Source organism: Lathyrus oleraceus, chromosome 4 (genome assembly GCF_024323335.1).
Source record: "Lathyrus oleraceus cultivar Zhongwan6 chromosome 4, CAAS_Psat_ZW6_1.0, whole genome shotgun sequence".
Lineage (NCBI taxonomy): Eukaryota > Viridiplantae > Streptophyta > Magnoliopsida > Fabales > Fabaceae > Lathyrus > Lathyrus oleraceus.
The window spans coordinates 268,597,356-268,614,501 of record NC_066582.1 but is presented as its reverse complement, the minus strand read 5'-3'; the positions used below and the strand labels follow the sequence as shown (position 1 = coordinate 268,614,501).

General features: G+C 34.3%; 1 protein-coding gene across 2 annotated transcripts; it reads left to right on the top strand.

The window, feature by feature from the left end:
* Nucleotides 1-1,773: 1,773 nt before the first annotated feature.
* LOC127075027 (dolichol-phosphate mannose synthase subunit 2) lies at nucleotides 1,774-3,981 on the top strand. 2 transcript variants are annotated; one of them, XM_051016465.1, is made up of 4 exons: nucleotides 1,797-1,941; nucleotides 2,599-2,684; nucleotides 3,404-3,535; nucleotides 3,622-3,981. In XM_051016465.1, the coding sequence occupies exons 3-4, from the start codon at nucleotides 3,446-3,448 to the stop codon at nucleotides 3,772-3,774; spliced, it is 243 nt and encodes an 80-aa protein (XP_050872422.1). In that variant the 5' UTR covers nucleotides 1,797-1,941; nucleotides 2,599-2,684; nucleotides 3,404-3,445; the 3' UTR covers nucleotides 3,775-3,981. The 2 variants fall into 2 exon arrangements, with proteins under 2 accessions (XP_050872423.1, XP_050872422.1); XM_051016466.1 differs by lacking the exon at nucleotides 2,599-2,684 and having other exon boundaries at nucleotides 1,774-1,941.
* The last annotated feature ends 13,165 nt before the right edge of the window (nucleotides 3,982-17,146 follow it).

The following is a 17,146-nucleotide window of genomic DNA, read 5'->3' as shown; positions in this document are numbered from 1 at the left end:
AAAATATCACATATAAAAATAACACATAAAAATTATAAGACGTACCGATTAGTCGTTGTGTTACCCAAATGTAGCACTCGATTAATCCATGCTCCAACAAATCTATGCCTATGTGGAGTCAACCATGTGTCTTTCACATAATTCATAAATCCACTATAATCAACACATGCTTTCTCAAGTTGATGCAACCGTTGACCATACTCAACCTCATCACCAGCCCAAACAACTTCCATCCATAATGTGTCTATCGTCTTTTGCAGGTCATTCACCACATGTTGTTTGCATTTGGCACCAACGTTTTTGTTAATGTGAAATCTACATAGCAAATTAATCGACCTGGGAAACACAATTTCAATTGCTTTCATCAAAGCAAGATCTCTATCTGTCAAAATCACTTGTGGACACAAGTCTTTCTTCACAAACAACTCTTTTAGTTTCTCCAATACCCAACAAAAATTCTCTGTTTGCTCAGACTCCATATATGCAAATGCAACAGCAAAAGTCAACTCGGTTGATGTCATGCCAACAATTTCAAACAAAGGTTGTCTATATTTGTTTGTCTTGTAGGTGCTATCCATAACTAACACAATCGGAAAAATATTCAACAACTTAACTGAATCAGGATGGGCCCAAAATATCTCTCTCACAACTTCCGAGTCATCCTTTTTTCTACTCCAATAGACATAGCATGCATCCTCAATAAGCTTAAACAGATGTTGTATCTCACTTCTAGGACCTCTTATCTCTTTTTGTATCACACTCTTATGCTTGTATACTTGCGTAATCCGAGTGACATTCTCAGGATCTCGGTCTTGCAAGGAAAGCAATATGCGTCTAGGTGGTACATGTCTCTTTGTCAAATCAGCGATATGTTGCTTCTCATCTATGGTCAACCTACCAATAAAGGAATGACCTTCTAATCTATCAGGTAAACCATGATTATGTAATCCACATTTTACATCAATCTTCCAACCAGACCCATCTTTCGCCAGAGTCGACCTGATTTTAAATGGGCATCCACATTTCTTGGACGCACTTTGGGTACCACTATCAGTACTCTTGTCTTTCCCACCTTTATCACAACCAAATATTAATTTGTTACTTCTCCCTCTCTTCCCTGTTTCAGTATTTGAACGACTGATAATAACAGTTACTTTATTATCGATTCCAACCTCTTTAGTCCATCTGATCACCTCTTCTCGTGTACCAAATCTTTCAGTCGTTATAAACGCATCAAAAGTATCTATACATATTTGGGGAAGATTTTCCATTCCTGCACAATAAAAAAAATTATAAAAAAAAGCAAACTGGAACACTTCTTGAAAGAGTTTCGGAACACATAATACACAAACCGAAAGACTTCTTCAAAAAATTCCAGTATGTCTCACTTTGTTTACCGGAACTCTTTCAAAAAGTATTCTGGAACGTGAATTTTTTCTTAAAGAACCGAAACTCTTTCGTGAAGACTTCCGGTTCATTACTTTGTGTGTTCTGGATGTCTTTTGTGAAGTCTTCCGGTTTGAAAAAAATACATACCGGAAGTCTTTTTCCAGGAGTTCCGGTGCAAGGGTGAAATATATAATTTTTGAAAGTTTCAATTGAATGGTAAAAATAAAATGATAAATTGGTTAAAACCAATTAAGGATAGAATTGAAATTTTTGAAGAATTATAGGGGTATGAGGCTAAACGTAAGGGTACGAAATAAAATTTTTGAATCTCCCTTGTAACTTCTAATCCAAGGCCCAATATACTTTCTTTTGCATAGCCCACCCACAAGAATTCAAGTCTCAACAATCATCAAAACAACGGAATATTACTACTTTATCCCTGTCCTTGTAGAATCGGAAAAAAGTTGGTATCCCGCACTGAACTCGAGCAATCGTAAAAACCAAAAGCCTGCCGGAAAAACAGCCGGAGTGGTTCGTCGGCCGCCAGAAACAGTAAGAGATTCCTTCCATATTTCCCTTTTCATTATTTTTCTCGGATTTCCTTCCCCTTTCCTGTAGTGCGCATGAGGTTGCAATTCCAGCGCGATTCCGCGATTGCATGCTAAAGTGGTGCAATTGACAAGATAGATTAGTTTTTTCTTTAATGTTTATTGAATTCTATCTATCAAATATGATTTTACGGTTCTACTTCGTATATTAGGGTTTTGTTACCACCATGCTCACTGCAACAAATAAAATTTCAGAACTGATGTAGCTTTTTGAAATGAGAATTTAAAATTGGTATCTAGTACAAATAGATAAGTTTATTAATTTATCTCTTACTTTTTGTTAATCTTAGTGGATTCAAAATCAAATAGGATTAATCTGAACCAAAAAATGCAGAGTATAGGTAAATGCCAGGTTTTTAATTGTGGTCATGGTAACTGTTGCGTCTGCATCAGGATCCTTGATATTCACGGTCAAAATCGGCCAATGCAACCTCAATAATGGTTGCGTTGCGGTTTCACCAACATCAAAAACCATTGTCATAGTCGGTACCCAACTTGTGTCAATGGTGATGGGACGACACTATTATCTACCGACAATAATGTGATACACTACCAGAGTGAACTTGCAATATAGTCTCACACGAATCTCTGTGTTGTGCAGATGGCTTCTGCAAAAACGAATTTGTAAAACGGATAGCCTGAAATATAATCTCAAACCGATAGTTTCTCTTCATAAAAATAGAAAAGGTAATCCGTTTCTCTCATAAGATATGACTAAATGAAAATAAGGGCAGTTGTATCAATATTATACACCACACAGAACCAAAACAACTGATTCACATTTTCACTATCATGGTGCCTGATTTGCTACTTAGGGAAATCGATCGAATAAGAACCCTATAATCAAGCTGTTTTTGGACTGTTTAAACCTTTTCAGAAACCAGTTGCTAATCCAGTTCGGTTTGGGAATTTTAAACTATTTCAACAATTCAAAAAATAATTTCAGTTTGGTTCAACTGAACTTGTTTCTGGTCAGGTTGGGTTTAGTTTTCTTTGTTGAATTGAACCACGACGCCCTATTGTACCACGACACTCTGTGAGTCTCAATATCATGGCTTTATTCAAGCTGAATTTCTGATAAAACTTCTGAAGATTTCCTTCACCTTGACATTGATCAATTTGATGTAATTTTTATTTCCTTTTTTGAATAATAAATATGATGTATATATATGTAATTGCTAATTGTTCTTAATCCAATGCTATGCATTTCCTTTTCAGTAAATTTTTGCATCACTTAAAGTTTTATTTTTACATCCAAAAACTCATGAGATTTGCATTCCTTTCAGCTCGTTGCCGACTTGTAGAGTATATTTGTTTCAAACATGCTACCAATATTTTGCTGAGTTTGTTTTTACTTTCTAATAATGTGAACGTCAACAGTCATCTTATTGTTTTGTTGTCAACAGGAAGCAAAAACACGACAAGAAGCAAAAACAAAAGGATTTAAAATGGAATTGGCAGACAGATCAGTTGGATTTCTATTGTCCTTTATAAGCTTATCGATATTCACTTATTATACTTTCTGGGTTATCATCCTGGTTAGTAACATGTCTAGTATTTTAAATGAATTATGGCTTCCTGATTTTAACTTCCTGATAAGTTTATCGATTTTGTGCTCTTTCAGCCATTTGTAGATGGTGATCATTTCGTACACAAGTATTTCTTACCCCAAGAATATGCCATACTAATACCGGTTTCGGCTTGCGTGGCTCTTCTTTGCCTCTTATGCATATTTATTGGGTTTGTGATGCTCAAATCCAAGAAGAAGAAGGCATAATGTAAGTTTTGCACAATTTATTTTTGAAGTTTTGAAACAACAATGTATCTCTAGCATTTTACACCAGAAAGTGAAATAATTGTAACTTTGTATGTCCCTGTGTGAGTGGAGGAGAGACAGACATTTTGTTAATTCCTGTCGATGTCCTGATTTACTTGCAACATATTATACACACATATATAAATAGAATCCATATGTTTTGACTTATTTTGTTCTAAAGCAGTAACATATCGGTACTGAACAGTTTATTTGCAACTTATGGTACAAGTTTTTATCAAAATAAGTGTTTATGAATAAGTTTTTATAATCAATTTTTATAACAAAAGATAAAATAAATTTAAATGGTTTTAATATATGCAATAAGTTGTTTTCATAAATCTTTTTAACAATAGCAAAGTTATGCTAATTTGAGCGTTTCAGTCTGTCTAAGTTGATAATCATTATTCTTGCAAAAATTCATCCATTGTATTCTAAACTTTGTATTGGATTCTTTCCATTCTTTTTCAAAATCACACATAGTCATTCCATTTGAGTTGGGCAGGCTAAAACAATATCACAGTATTTTTTGAGATTGTTCATTACACTATATGTTTTTTTAATAAAAGTTCTATGAAAATTCAAAAAATGTTCCTGTTATATCCAATAGTTTGTATTTTAGAATGAGAAAAGGTGTATGTAATTTTTAAGTTCGAAATTAATCTTCCGGACACAGTAAAATAGGCTGGATGATAACTTCTATATTGTAAATTTCTTATACATTATTATTTTCTTAAATTCCCTCACTCAAGATCCTATGTCATATTTTTTTAAATCCCCTAAAAAAAAATCTTTTTCTATTCAATTATTGTGTTTGGTAACACGATTAAAATATATATCAAATGACCCTAAATTACAACTAATGTACATTTGTATCTATTCCCATTGATTCATAATATGTTTTTTTTATGCATTGAGGAGTTGTCTAAAAGATATCATCTAAAGCTTTTTAAACTTCAGCGGATGTTAACTTTCGAATATGTGAATTGGTTGCTTGAATTCTGGATATTTTAAATGGTTGTAGATATAATGTGCCACGATGTTGTCAACCATACTAATGCATCAAGGATAGTGTGTTAGAAGTTCCTCAACACAACATGGCGTTGTATACATTGATATTAAAAAAACTTTAATCTTGAACAAAAGTTTATGTTACATGTTCTTATGCTTAGTCCAAGCGGAAGCTTCCAAATTAGGTTTTGGAGTAATAATTGGAAGGTTTGATTCTTGTTCTGATAGAAGACTGACATTTACTATGATGAGATGTGAAAAAAGTGATCAACATAAATATCGCGGAACGAAATGCCTTAAAGTCATCATTGAAGTTTTATTTTTAAAGAGAAATGTCGATAAAATCCTTGAAAAACGAAAACATGGTCGTCCAATTAATTTTAGGTTCGGGAGTCGTTTATGTAAAGGAAATGTATTAACCCCTCTTACATCTGTTGTACTCAACGGGAACTTTCTAATTAGTTTTGTGAGTGTTTAGTTTAAAAAGTGTTTGAAGTTCTTCTGCTTATTATAAGACAATTACTAAAAGGGGATTTCTTTTAGTTTTTTATTAAGGTATTTGATGAGATGTTGAATCTCGCTCATACGTATCCCCAGGTGCAATGAGTAACTCAAAGCTACATAGTTCTTTGGTATAAAATGTTTGTGTGTTGGTTTTTTTAGAGAATAGTGTTAGATCACATTCGAGCGGTTAAATATCTGCTTGTATGCTCGCACAATGGAGGTTGAAGCGTCTGGTTGTATTTCACGTTGAATAGGTCGAATACCATTCTTTTTATGAAAAATTTGCTTTAAGTGCACTAGGAAAAAAATTGATTTGATGAGTTGAGATAGATTTTAAGTTTATTGCGAAGATTTTTAGTGGAAGATAAATAATCGCTAAGACAAAGCGTGCGCTAAGCTCTCGAACATTCAAAAATGGGTGAGCGTGCATTCACCCATTCCTTTCAAATTAATTAGGATGTTTTGAATTTAGTTAAAAAAAATTATTTTACGTTTTTTTATAAACTTTATTTTTCATTATTTCTTTGATATTTTAAATATTTTATTATTATTATTATTATTATTATTATTGTTATTATTATTATGTTTTCTTAATAAATTGAAATAAACTAACTAATATAGACTAAATTAATTAATTAAACTAAAATAACTTAATTTTAATAAATAAAAATAAGGACTTGATGAAAAATAAATAAGATAAAAAGTAAAATTCAGGGGTTGTCAACTAGAAACAAGGTGGTGGGAATAAACAAAATCAAGGCTCAAATTCTAAGGAAATGTTCAAGAGCAAAGAACAAACAAAAAAAATACGGGGATCAAACGTGGTCATCTGATTGATCAAAAGGTCCTGACTAAAGCAAAGAAACCATGCGTTAGACCATTGGATTACTAATTAAGGCCCTAGAGTGGAGGACTAGTATGAGCCTGCGTGTATATGATCATGCTAAGGAAATGATCAAAAGGCTTTGAGGGAGCCATGTGGCACCCATCAGCGTGGAGGGGAGGGAGTATTTAAGCCCATTCTTCTTCAGACTCTCTAATTTCTCCATTTTGTTTCTCTTTTCTTCTCTCTTCTCCCTTCTCTTTCCTCTTTTCTCTTCTTTCCCTTCTCTCTAAACCTCCTCCACAACTAGACTCTAACCACCACAAAAACCCTAGAATCACCCTTAGGTACGCCGTCCCAACCACCACCTTCAATCATGTTCTTCATGAACATGAAACATAAACTGATATTATGAATGCCACCCTCAAAACCACAGTGAGCCACCTTGAACCACCATCTCCTACCCAAAACACCTTCCATTTTCATCTTCATCCTCTGTCCCAAACCCTAATTTAACCCATAAACCAATCAAACTCAAACCAAATCCTTCAAAACAAACACTAATCCATAGATCGTGACCTCACCAACACCAATCAGGCCTTCAAACATCAAATCAAACCAAACAAAACCAAACCCTAAAACGCCTATATTCTTACAAATAAAAATCTTAACCATTCTAAAAAAACCTAAATCAAACCTCAAACATGGATTAAAGAAAAACTACGCCGACTCATTATCAAATACAAAAACAACACACCTTTAGATATGAGTAAGAGTTCAAGAAAAAGAGAACCTACCGGGAGTGCCATGTGTTCTTCCCAAAGGTAAACCCTCTCTCTTATTTTTTCTTTTACTTGTTTATTTTCATCTTTCTTTATTTGCTTTATTTTTGACCTCTTCTCATTTTTCTTTGTTGCGAGGTGTTGCTGTGTGGAGAAAAGCTTCAACGAAGGTTTTTAGAATTAGGGTGAGGTTTGTCTTCAGCGTGAAGGCAAACCTTTAGGCTAGGGTTTGTGAATTTTTGATTGTGTCTCTGTATATTTTTATTCCCTATCCCTTTCAGTGTAAATCTCTAGGGTTTTTTATAGGGTTAGAAATAGGTTAAACAATTATGTGGATTGTTTGTTTTAGGAATTTTTTCATTGAGTTTGATATGATTTGATTCAGATTCTTAGCTTAGGGCTCAAGTTTATGTATATTAGAAAGACTCAAATGTAACTACAATATGATGTTAATGAAAATTCAGTTTTATGTGACTTGATCCATTTTGGATGTTTTGGATGCACTTTTGGTGTTTATGACTTTTTGGACTAAAATATAAAATAAAAAAATAATAAAAATCAAATAAAAATAAACTAAAAAAGAAGTTATAAGACTGAGGGTCCGTTTGTTTTGCCTTTTTTTTAAAATGATTTTTATAGTGTTATATATTTTAGTGTAAAAAAAATTTACAAAGAAACTTTTCATAAAAGCTTCAAATGAAAATTTGGTTTGAATAGTTATTCTTAAAATGTTATTTTAGGTATTTCATCATTTTATCGAAACTTTTTTTGGATATCAAATTTTCAAAAAATCACTTAATTTTGAAGCTATTTCGAATAACTTTTCATAAAAATCATTTTTAAGATACAATTTTTTGAAAAAATTGTGATTTTGACTATGTTTTGATCTTCAATAATGTATATTTATGTTATAGAATGAACAATTCAATCTTTTAATTTATAAAAAACAAATTTAGAAAAACTTATAATATTTTGAAAAATATTTTTGTAGAATCCATTTTCTAAAATACAAAGAAGAAATCCATTTTTTTAAAGCTAAAACAAACTGGCCCTGAGCCAGTAAAAATAAAAATGATTAAATGACTTATAAAAAAAACTAAATAAAAGGATTAACAATAATAAAATAAAAGAGAAAAGAAATAAAAGAAAAACATTATAAATTAAATAAATGCATAAACATAACAAAAGAAGAAATGGAAGAAAGTCAAAATTGTCCCTTTTTACTTGTAATCAACTAGGCTGACCTTTGACTCAGCCACAATGCCAAATATATCAGAAGATCCAGATGAATTAAAGTTACTCATATGAATTAAGAAGATCCAGATGAATTAAAGTTACTCATATGAATTAAGAAGACCCAGATGAATTAAAGTTACTCATATGAATTAAAGTGAAAAGTGACTCATATGAATTAAAGTGACTCAGATGAATTAAAGTGACTCAGTCCAGGACTAAAGACTCAGATAAAACCAACTAACCAAGACATAGAAAGCTTTGATAAAAATGGTGGGTAAAATTTAGGGTGTGAGACAGACCCAATTTTGCCCGTCGAGGGATAATAGAAATATGTGAAAAATAAGATAGGAAGAAGATCTTCGTCAACTCGGAAATTGATGCTTAGATCGAACGGAAAGGGATCGTCGTCAATCCGAAGATCGATGCTTAGATCAAGGATACAATTTTCGTTGACCCAAAGGTCGATGCTTAGATCAAGGATAAGATCGTTTTTTACTAAAGGCCGATGCTTAAATCAAGGATAAACAGAACATCGTTAAACCAAGGGTCGTTGCTTAGATCAAGCGGGATATGGTCATTGTCAATCTGAAGATTGATGCTTAGATAAACAAAGGGTGATTGTGGCCAACCAAAGGTTGGTGCTTAGATCAAACAGGAAAATATCGTCTTCAACCCGAAGGTCGATGCTTAGATCAAAATACATGTGGATCATCGTTAATTTGAAGACTGATGCTTAGATCAAGGCGAAGCAGATCGTCACCAACTCAAGGGTCGATGCTTAGATCACACGGGAAAAGATCGTTTTCAACTCGAGAGTTGATGCTTAGATCAAAGGGGAAAAGTTCTTCGTCAATCCAAAGATTGATGCTTAGATCAACAAAAGGTGATCGTCGCAAACTAAAGGTTCGTGCTTAGATTGAACAAAGGGTGATCGTCGACAACCAGAGGTCAGTGCTTAGATCGAACAAAATGGTCATCGCCAACCCAAAGGTTAATGCTTATATCAAGATAAGGGGATTTTCCGGGGATATGAAAAGTAAATACCTACTCAAGGGTTAGTATGGATCGTTTAAGACGACCAACCACTGGGAAATATTTCAGAAGGGACTCATTAGGGTGAACGATTGCTAAGGAAATTTTCAAAGTGAGAATATGTAGAGAGAGGTACCTACTAGGGGAAACCAATAAACATTCTTGCTAAAATAAGAACTCACTTGAGGAAAATTCAATTGACTTAGCTGAGGATTAATATGGACTTCCATGAGCGGTTATAAAATCCTAGCTTGTGCTATGTATGAATGCTTTGTGTAGATGCATGATATGTTTTGAGACGATGCATTTGTTAATGCATGATATTCATTTGTTGCGTATGTTATGTGAAATATGTTGCACCTCAAAAAATATGATCCTTCACAAAGCGCATCACACGCTCACGAAAAAAATGTTTGAATAGAGTCGCCACCGAAGTTTATTTATTCTAATAAAGGAATAGGAAAATATCGATAAAACCTTTGGGAAAGAACATGGTCGTCGTAATCATATTTGGGTTCTGGAGTCGATTACTCAAGGGAAATGTATTAACACCCCTCACGTCCATTGTACTCAACGGGAACCTTTTAGTTAAAATTGTGATTTGAATGTTAGCTTATATTAATTGTTTTCTTTGATTTATTAAAAATGTAAAGGAAAAAAGAAAGGGGTCGCAGATTTTTTATTTATTAATGTGTCTCACAAGATTGTGGGTCTTGCTCCTACGTATCTTCGGGTGCAATGGAGAACTCAAGGCATACATAGTTATGGGTAGAAAGTGTTTGTTTGTTGGTCGATTTTAGTGAAAGTTGTAACACCCCTTTTTCTACCCCAAATTATTTAGCATATAATCAGAGTAAATAAGCACGCATATAAAGAAAAGGGCGTCACATCGATGTTTTCGAAACTTAAAACTTTCAAAAACCAACAATACACCTGGTCATTCAAAATAACACATTTCACTCATCATGAATATTCAAGCAATATGCGTTCGCAGCGGAAATAAAGAGATACTCATGTATTTCATAAGATGATCCATGTCCCATACCATGATCAAATAAAATAAAACAATTAATGACATAAAGCATATCCAAATAAGATACGAGTTCAATACCACTAATCCACCCAGTGTTACATGACCAGAGCATTGACTCATTACCAAATTTCAAACTAAATACGGAAACTCTCCAGCTAATCTTGAGCGAGCTACCGTCCGCCTACTCCAGCAATACTACTCGGTAGTATCTGCACGATACCCATGTAAAGGTAACATTCAAACAGAAAGGGTGAGAATTCAAATCATTATGAAATAGCATGATAAGGCACAATGAATTAAAACACAATTTAAAAATTCATCACATCACGTCAATAATATTAACCAACAATCGTCTCACATATTTCAAACGTACATCACATCCACATCAATACATGCATTCAATGATCACATAATTATAGACGACTCCATGCAAGACAATGTGACTCCATGCATGTGGTACCGCAATGTGAACTCAAAGTTTCACCGCTTTCCGATTCAATATCTAGAATCCAAGCCACGCTTCCGATCCGGACAAGACCAAAGCCCTACGTCTGTTTCCAATGAAGGATCACCGCTTAAAACTATGCCTAATCCTAATTAAGGATTAACGTCTGCTACGTCTGTTTCCAATGAAGGATCACCGCTTAATACTACGCCTGATTCCAATTGAGAATCAACGTCTGCTCATGTGAACCCACAGTTTCACCACTTCCACAATGAAGTCAACCATGCTATGAATGAATGCACACATACCAACACATATGCAATTAAGATCTATACCATCTTAACATTCCACATACCACCATAACTCACAATTGGTACATATACACATCCATAACCAGAAATCATTCACAATCCAATAATGGTATACATACACATTCATACAATATTTTATTTTCATCATGATAAAATTCATGGCATTTATAAATCACATAATATTTTATAACATGGAACAATAATAATAATCCTTTACGTTATCTTTAGTCATGTTATTTCACAATCAAACATATCAACCATGTTTAACACCCATCAAAATAAAATTCATAGAATTTGTAAGACGCATAATACACTATAATATGATATCATAATAATAGCCTTTTTCATTATCTTACCAATGCACCCGTCCGCATTCAAAACAGAGCTATAATGCCCAATTAATTCATTAATCTATCTTAATCAAGATTTAGATTAATATTTATTCATTGCATAAGTATTCAACAACAACCTCTTTAGCCTAGTGGTAAGGCATTGAAAGATAGCAACAACCAAATTGTTTTACATCGCCATATGAACAAGGACAAAGATGACCTAATTAAAAGACTAAACACATTGATATGAACTAATCAAAATCTGATTAAAAAAATAAAATAAAATAAAATAAAATAAAAAAGATTAATTTACAAATCAACATTCACGAAAAAACGTCACTTATCTCAACTCAAACAATTATGGATGAAGCATTATATGACATCGTCTCGAGACAAAACATATTTCCTTTGTGAAACGGTTTTTGATTATCAATCGCATGGCGGCGAAATGCTAAATTCCAACGGTCCTTTATCATTCGGGGTATTTAAGAAAATTGTTTAATGGACAACAAACACTTGATAAGAACAAGACGAATGCCTTATAATCAATTGTTCAAGGGCTCCAATGGAGTTCTAGACTCCAATGGTCCTCTTTAATCCAAGTCTATTAAGTGTTTTATGAGCGAAAGAAAGAATGAATGGCTGACCCAAAATGTGTGTCTCGAGACCAATTATTCAAGGGTTCCACTAGAATGATGGACTTCAACGGTCCTCTTCTTTCGCGTTTGTTTAAGAAAAAGAATTTGATATTACATTTGATTTAAGAAAAACCAATTGATGTTGATCGAGGTTTAATTCGCATATGTGAGAAATGATTTGAAAATGGCGAGATTTTGAAAACTAACTTGATGTTGATCAATGGATAATTGTGAGAAGGCTCAAGAGTAAGTTGCGGGATCAAAATAAATTTAACTCATTGTAAGAAGGCCTAAGAGTAAGCCACGAGACCGAAAACCATCCGCAGTTGAAAGCAAACCGAATTTAGCTCTAAACTAACTTAAAGTGGATTCATGTAGGAATCACTTTATAAGAAGTCGAGTAAAAATTTATACGTCCAAATCATGTTCGAAAACTAAATTGAATTTAAACTTTCGAAATTGCAACGCATTGAAAGATAGCAACAACCAAATTGTTTTACATCGCCATATGAACAAGGACAAAGATGACCTAATTAAAAGACTAAACACATTGATATGAACTAATCAAAATTTGATTAACAAAATAAAATAAAATAAAATAAAATAAAAAAGATTAATTAACTTAAGATTTAATCAACTAATTAAACAAAAATCTAATTAATTAAAAGAATACTAAATTAAATCTTTAAACTAATCAAAAAGAAAAATTAAATAAAATAACTAATCACAAGTAGGTGTATTTAAGAAAATTGTTTAATGGACAACAAACACTTGATAAGAACAAGACGAATGCCTTATAATCAATTGTTCAAGGGCTCCACTGGAGTTCTAGACTCCAATGGTCCTCTTTAATCCAAGTCTATTAAGTGTTTTATGAGCGAAAGAAAGAATGAATGGCTGACCCAAAATGTGTGTCTCGAGACCAATTATTCAAGGGTTCCACTAGAATGCTGGACTTCAACGGTCCTGTTCTTTTGCGTTTGTTTAAGAAAAAGAATTTGATATTACATTTGATTTAAGAAAAACCAATTGATGTTGATCGAGGTTTAATTCGCATATGTGAGAAATGATTTGAAAATGGCGAGATTTTGAAAGCTAACTTGATGTTGATCAATGGATGATTGTGAGAAGGCTCAAAAGTAAGCTGCGGGATCAAAATAAATTTAACTCATTGTAAGAAGGCCTAAGAGTAAGCCACGAGACCGAAAACCATCCGCAGTTGAAAGCAAACCGAATTTAGCTCTAAACTAACTTAAAGTGGATTCATGTAGGAATCACTTTATAAGAAGTCGAGTAAAAATTTATACGTCCAAATCATGTTCGAAAACTAAATTGAATTTAAACTTTCGAAATTGCAACGCATTGAAAGATAGCAACAACCAAATTGTTTTACATCGCCATATGAACAAGGACAAAGATGACCTAATTAAAAGACTAAACACATTGATATGAATTAATCAAAATCTGATTAACAAAATAAAATAAAATAAAATAAAATAAAAAAGATTAATTAACTTAAGATTTAATCAACTAATTAAACAAAAATCTAATTAATTAAAAGAATACTAAATTAAATCTTTAAACTAATCAAAAAGAAAAATAAAATAAAATAACTAATCACAAGTAGGTGTATGCATTAAATGGAGTGTATGAAGGAGAATTGCGATCCAAAGCGCAACGGAAATTAAAATTTTCTCCTTTAGAGATCCTTACGAATGGTCATGATCAGTGATAGAATATTTACCTCTTGTGACGATTGAAACCTTTGGTGCAGATCTCTTTTGACGATCAAAACCTTTGATGCAAATCCACGGAGCGATCACGAACGTTGAACGATGACAACGTCTCTACTCAGTCCACACGAACGGATTCCTTCAATCTCAGTGCTAGCTGGTACGGATGAAGGCTTTGAGTGAGTGAGAGAGAGAGAGAGAGAGAGAGAGAGAGAGAGAGAGAGAGAGAGAGAGAGAGAGAGAGAGAGAGAAAACGAAAATAATGCAACCGCTATGAATGCTTCTGCGCAAGGGTTCTATTTATAGAACCACTTGTGTGGGCTTCAAGCTAAAAAGCCCATTTAAGTGTATTTTTGCCCATATCTTATAATATGCCCAAAATCACTTAAGCCCATGGTACCTTACCATATTTCGTATTCTACTCAAGTACACCGTACCTTACGATGTTCTATAATTCACTTAAGGGCATTGTACCTTACGGTGTTCCTTAGTTACTCTATCTCTCATCAATCTGTCCTTTGTGTGTGACCCTGTAGGCTTTCGCGACATTGGCAATTATATTAAATCATGTATTTAACATAATAAACAATGAGCGGTATCTAGCAACACATCACTGCTACCCAAGACACGAAAATGTCAAGTGATCTGACAATTCCTTCTGTGATAATACTTATGTGTATAATTACCCTTTTTGCCCTTATGTCTATATTGAACACAAGGCATAGACCGTGTCATCCTTGTCCAGTTAAATATTGGGCCCATAGACATTTATCCTTTTATGCAGGATGGGCAAATTCCATCTAGGTCACTCATGTCCCTCAGCATGCTTCGTGGAGTACCCATCAACTGTCTTTATGGTTATCCAGTTACGGACAACGTTTGATCAGCAATAAAGCACTCGACTCTACATCTAGGGTCCATAGTGGTTTCAGGTCGAAGAGTGGTATACACCATTATCACCATGAGAATAACTTATGACACTTTGCATAACTTTCTATATAGTATTCTCATAGCGGGTCAATCCGGTATAAATATTACTCCTAATATTCATACCTATGTTTAAGACTTGATAACTCTTTATCCATGATCCATGAGATGTGATCATCAGTCTACAAACATAATAGTCTTAATGCTTTAATGTTATCCCACTTCACACTAAAGCTCGACTACGAATACTTTAAGAATAGTGTCCTTATGTTTAATGTGATCTCATGATTAAGTCATACTTGATACATTAAACAGACTAGCTATTCTAGGGACTTTATTAAACAAACGTAATAAAGAAAAAGCCTTTTATTATTAATAAATAATTCGATACAAGTACCAAAAATATTGGCCTCTAGGGCTTACACCAACAATCTCCCACTAGCACTAGAGCCAATCAGGCATACCCTTAATACCCATAGATCTAGTATGGCCATCATGCTTCTGCTGCGCAAGAGGCTTTGTCAGTGGGTCAGCAATATTGTCAAGTGTAGGTACTCTGCATATTTTCACATCTCCTCTATCTATTATCTCTCGAATGAGATGATAACGCCTAAGTATGTGTTTGGATCGTTGGTGAGATCTAGGCTCCTTGGCTTGTGCGATAGCACCATTGTTATCACAGTAGAGACCAATGGGATCCACAATGCTAGGAACTATGCCAAGTTCACTAATGAACTTTTTGATCCAAACAACTTCCTTTGCTGCACTTGAGGCAACAATATACTCGGCCTCGGTTGTAGAATCAGCAACTGTATCTTGCTTTGAACTTTTCCAGCTCACAGCGCCACCGTTTAAGCAAAACACATAACCAGATTGCGATCTAAAGTCATCCTTATCTGTTTGGAAGCTAGCATCGGTGTATCCGATTATAGCCAACTCTTCCTGACCTCCATATATCAAGAGTGAGTCCTTAGTCCTTCTCAAGTACTTAAGGATATTCTTGACAGCTACCCAATGGGCATCACCAGGATCAGATTGGTACCTACTCGTTGCACTTAAAGCATACGAGACATCTGGTCGAGTACATAACATGGCATACATGATAGATCCTATTGCAGATGCATATGGAATCTTATTCATGCGATCCCTTTCTTCCTTAGTTAAAGGGGATTGTGTTTTTGATAGACACATGCCATGTTGCATAGGTATGAATCCTTTCTTGGAATCATGCATATTAAAGCGTCTCAACACTTTGTCTATGTATGTACTCTGACTTAGGCCAAGCAGTTTTTGTGATCTATCTCTATAGATTCTGATTCCTAATATATAGGCTGCTTCACCTAGGTCCTTCATAGAAAAGCATTTCCCCAACCAAGACTTTACTTGTTGTAGGGTATGGATATCGTTTCCAATGAGTAATATGTCATCTACATATAATACCAGAAAAACGATCATGCTCCCACTAACCTTCTTGTAGACACAAGGCTCATCTTCGTTCTTGATGAATCCATATTGTTTTACTGTTTCATCAAAACGAAGATTCCAGCTTCTGGAAGCTTGCTTCAATCCATAGATTGATCTTTGTAACTTACATATCTTTTGGGCTTCCTCTGGTATGTCAAATCCTTCAGGCTGTGTCATGTACACATCCTCAAGAAGATTTCCATTAAGGAAAGCAGTTTTGACATCCATCTTCCATATTTCATAATCATGATATGCAACGATAGCAAGTAAAATCCGAACAGATTTAAGCATTGCAACTGGTGAAAAGGTTTCATCATAGTCAATCCCATGAATTTGTTTATATCCTATTGCAACCAGTCTTGCCTTATAGGTATGTACCTTACCATCCATGTCAGTCTTCTTTTTGAAGACCCACTTGCATCCTATAGGGTTAACTCCTACAGGAGGCTCTACCAAGGTCCAAACTTGGTTTGTGTACATGGAATCCATTTCAGATTTCATGGCTTCTAGCCACTTCTCAGACTCGGGACCAGTTATGGCCTCTTGGTAGGTCACAGGCTCATCTTGATCCATGAGTAATACATCACCTTGATCAGTTATGAGATATCCATATCTCTCAGGTAGTTGACGTATCCTGCTTGACCTACGCTGGTCTTGTTCTACTTGAGCAGGTTGCTCTTCCACAACTTCTTGTGTTTCCTGCTCTAATCCCTCCATAGGTGTATCTATGCTTTGTGATTCTTGAATTTCTTCAAGCTCTACTTTCCTCCCACTGGTTCCTTTGGAAATAAAATCCTTTTCTAGGAAAACTCCAGTTCGAGCGACAAACACTTTGCCCTCAGAAGGATTGTAGAAGTAATACCCTCTTGTTTCTTTAGGATACCCCACAAATAAGCATTTGTCAGATTTGGGCTCAAGCTTAGTTGAAATTTGTTGTTTCACATAAAACTCGCAACCCCAAATCTTTATGTAAGAAATATGTGGTTTCTTACCACTCCATATCTCATATGGTGTCTTCTCAACCTTTTTGGATGGAACACGGTTAAGTGTGTAAGCTGCTGACAA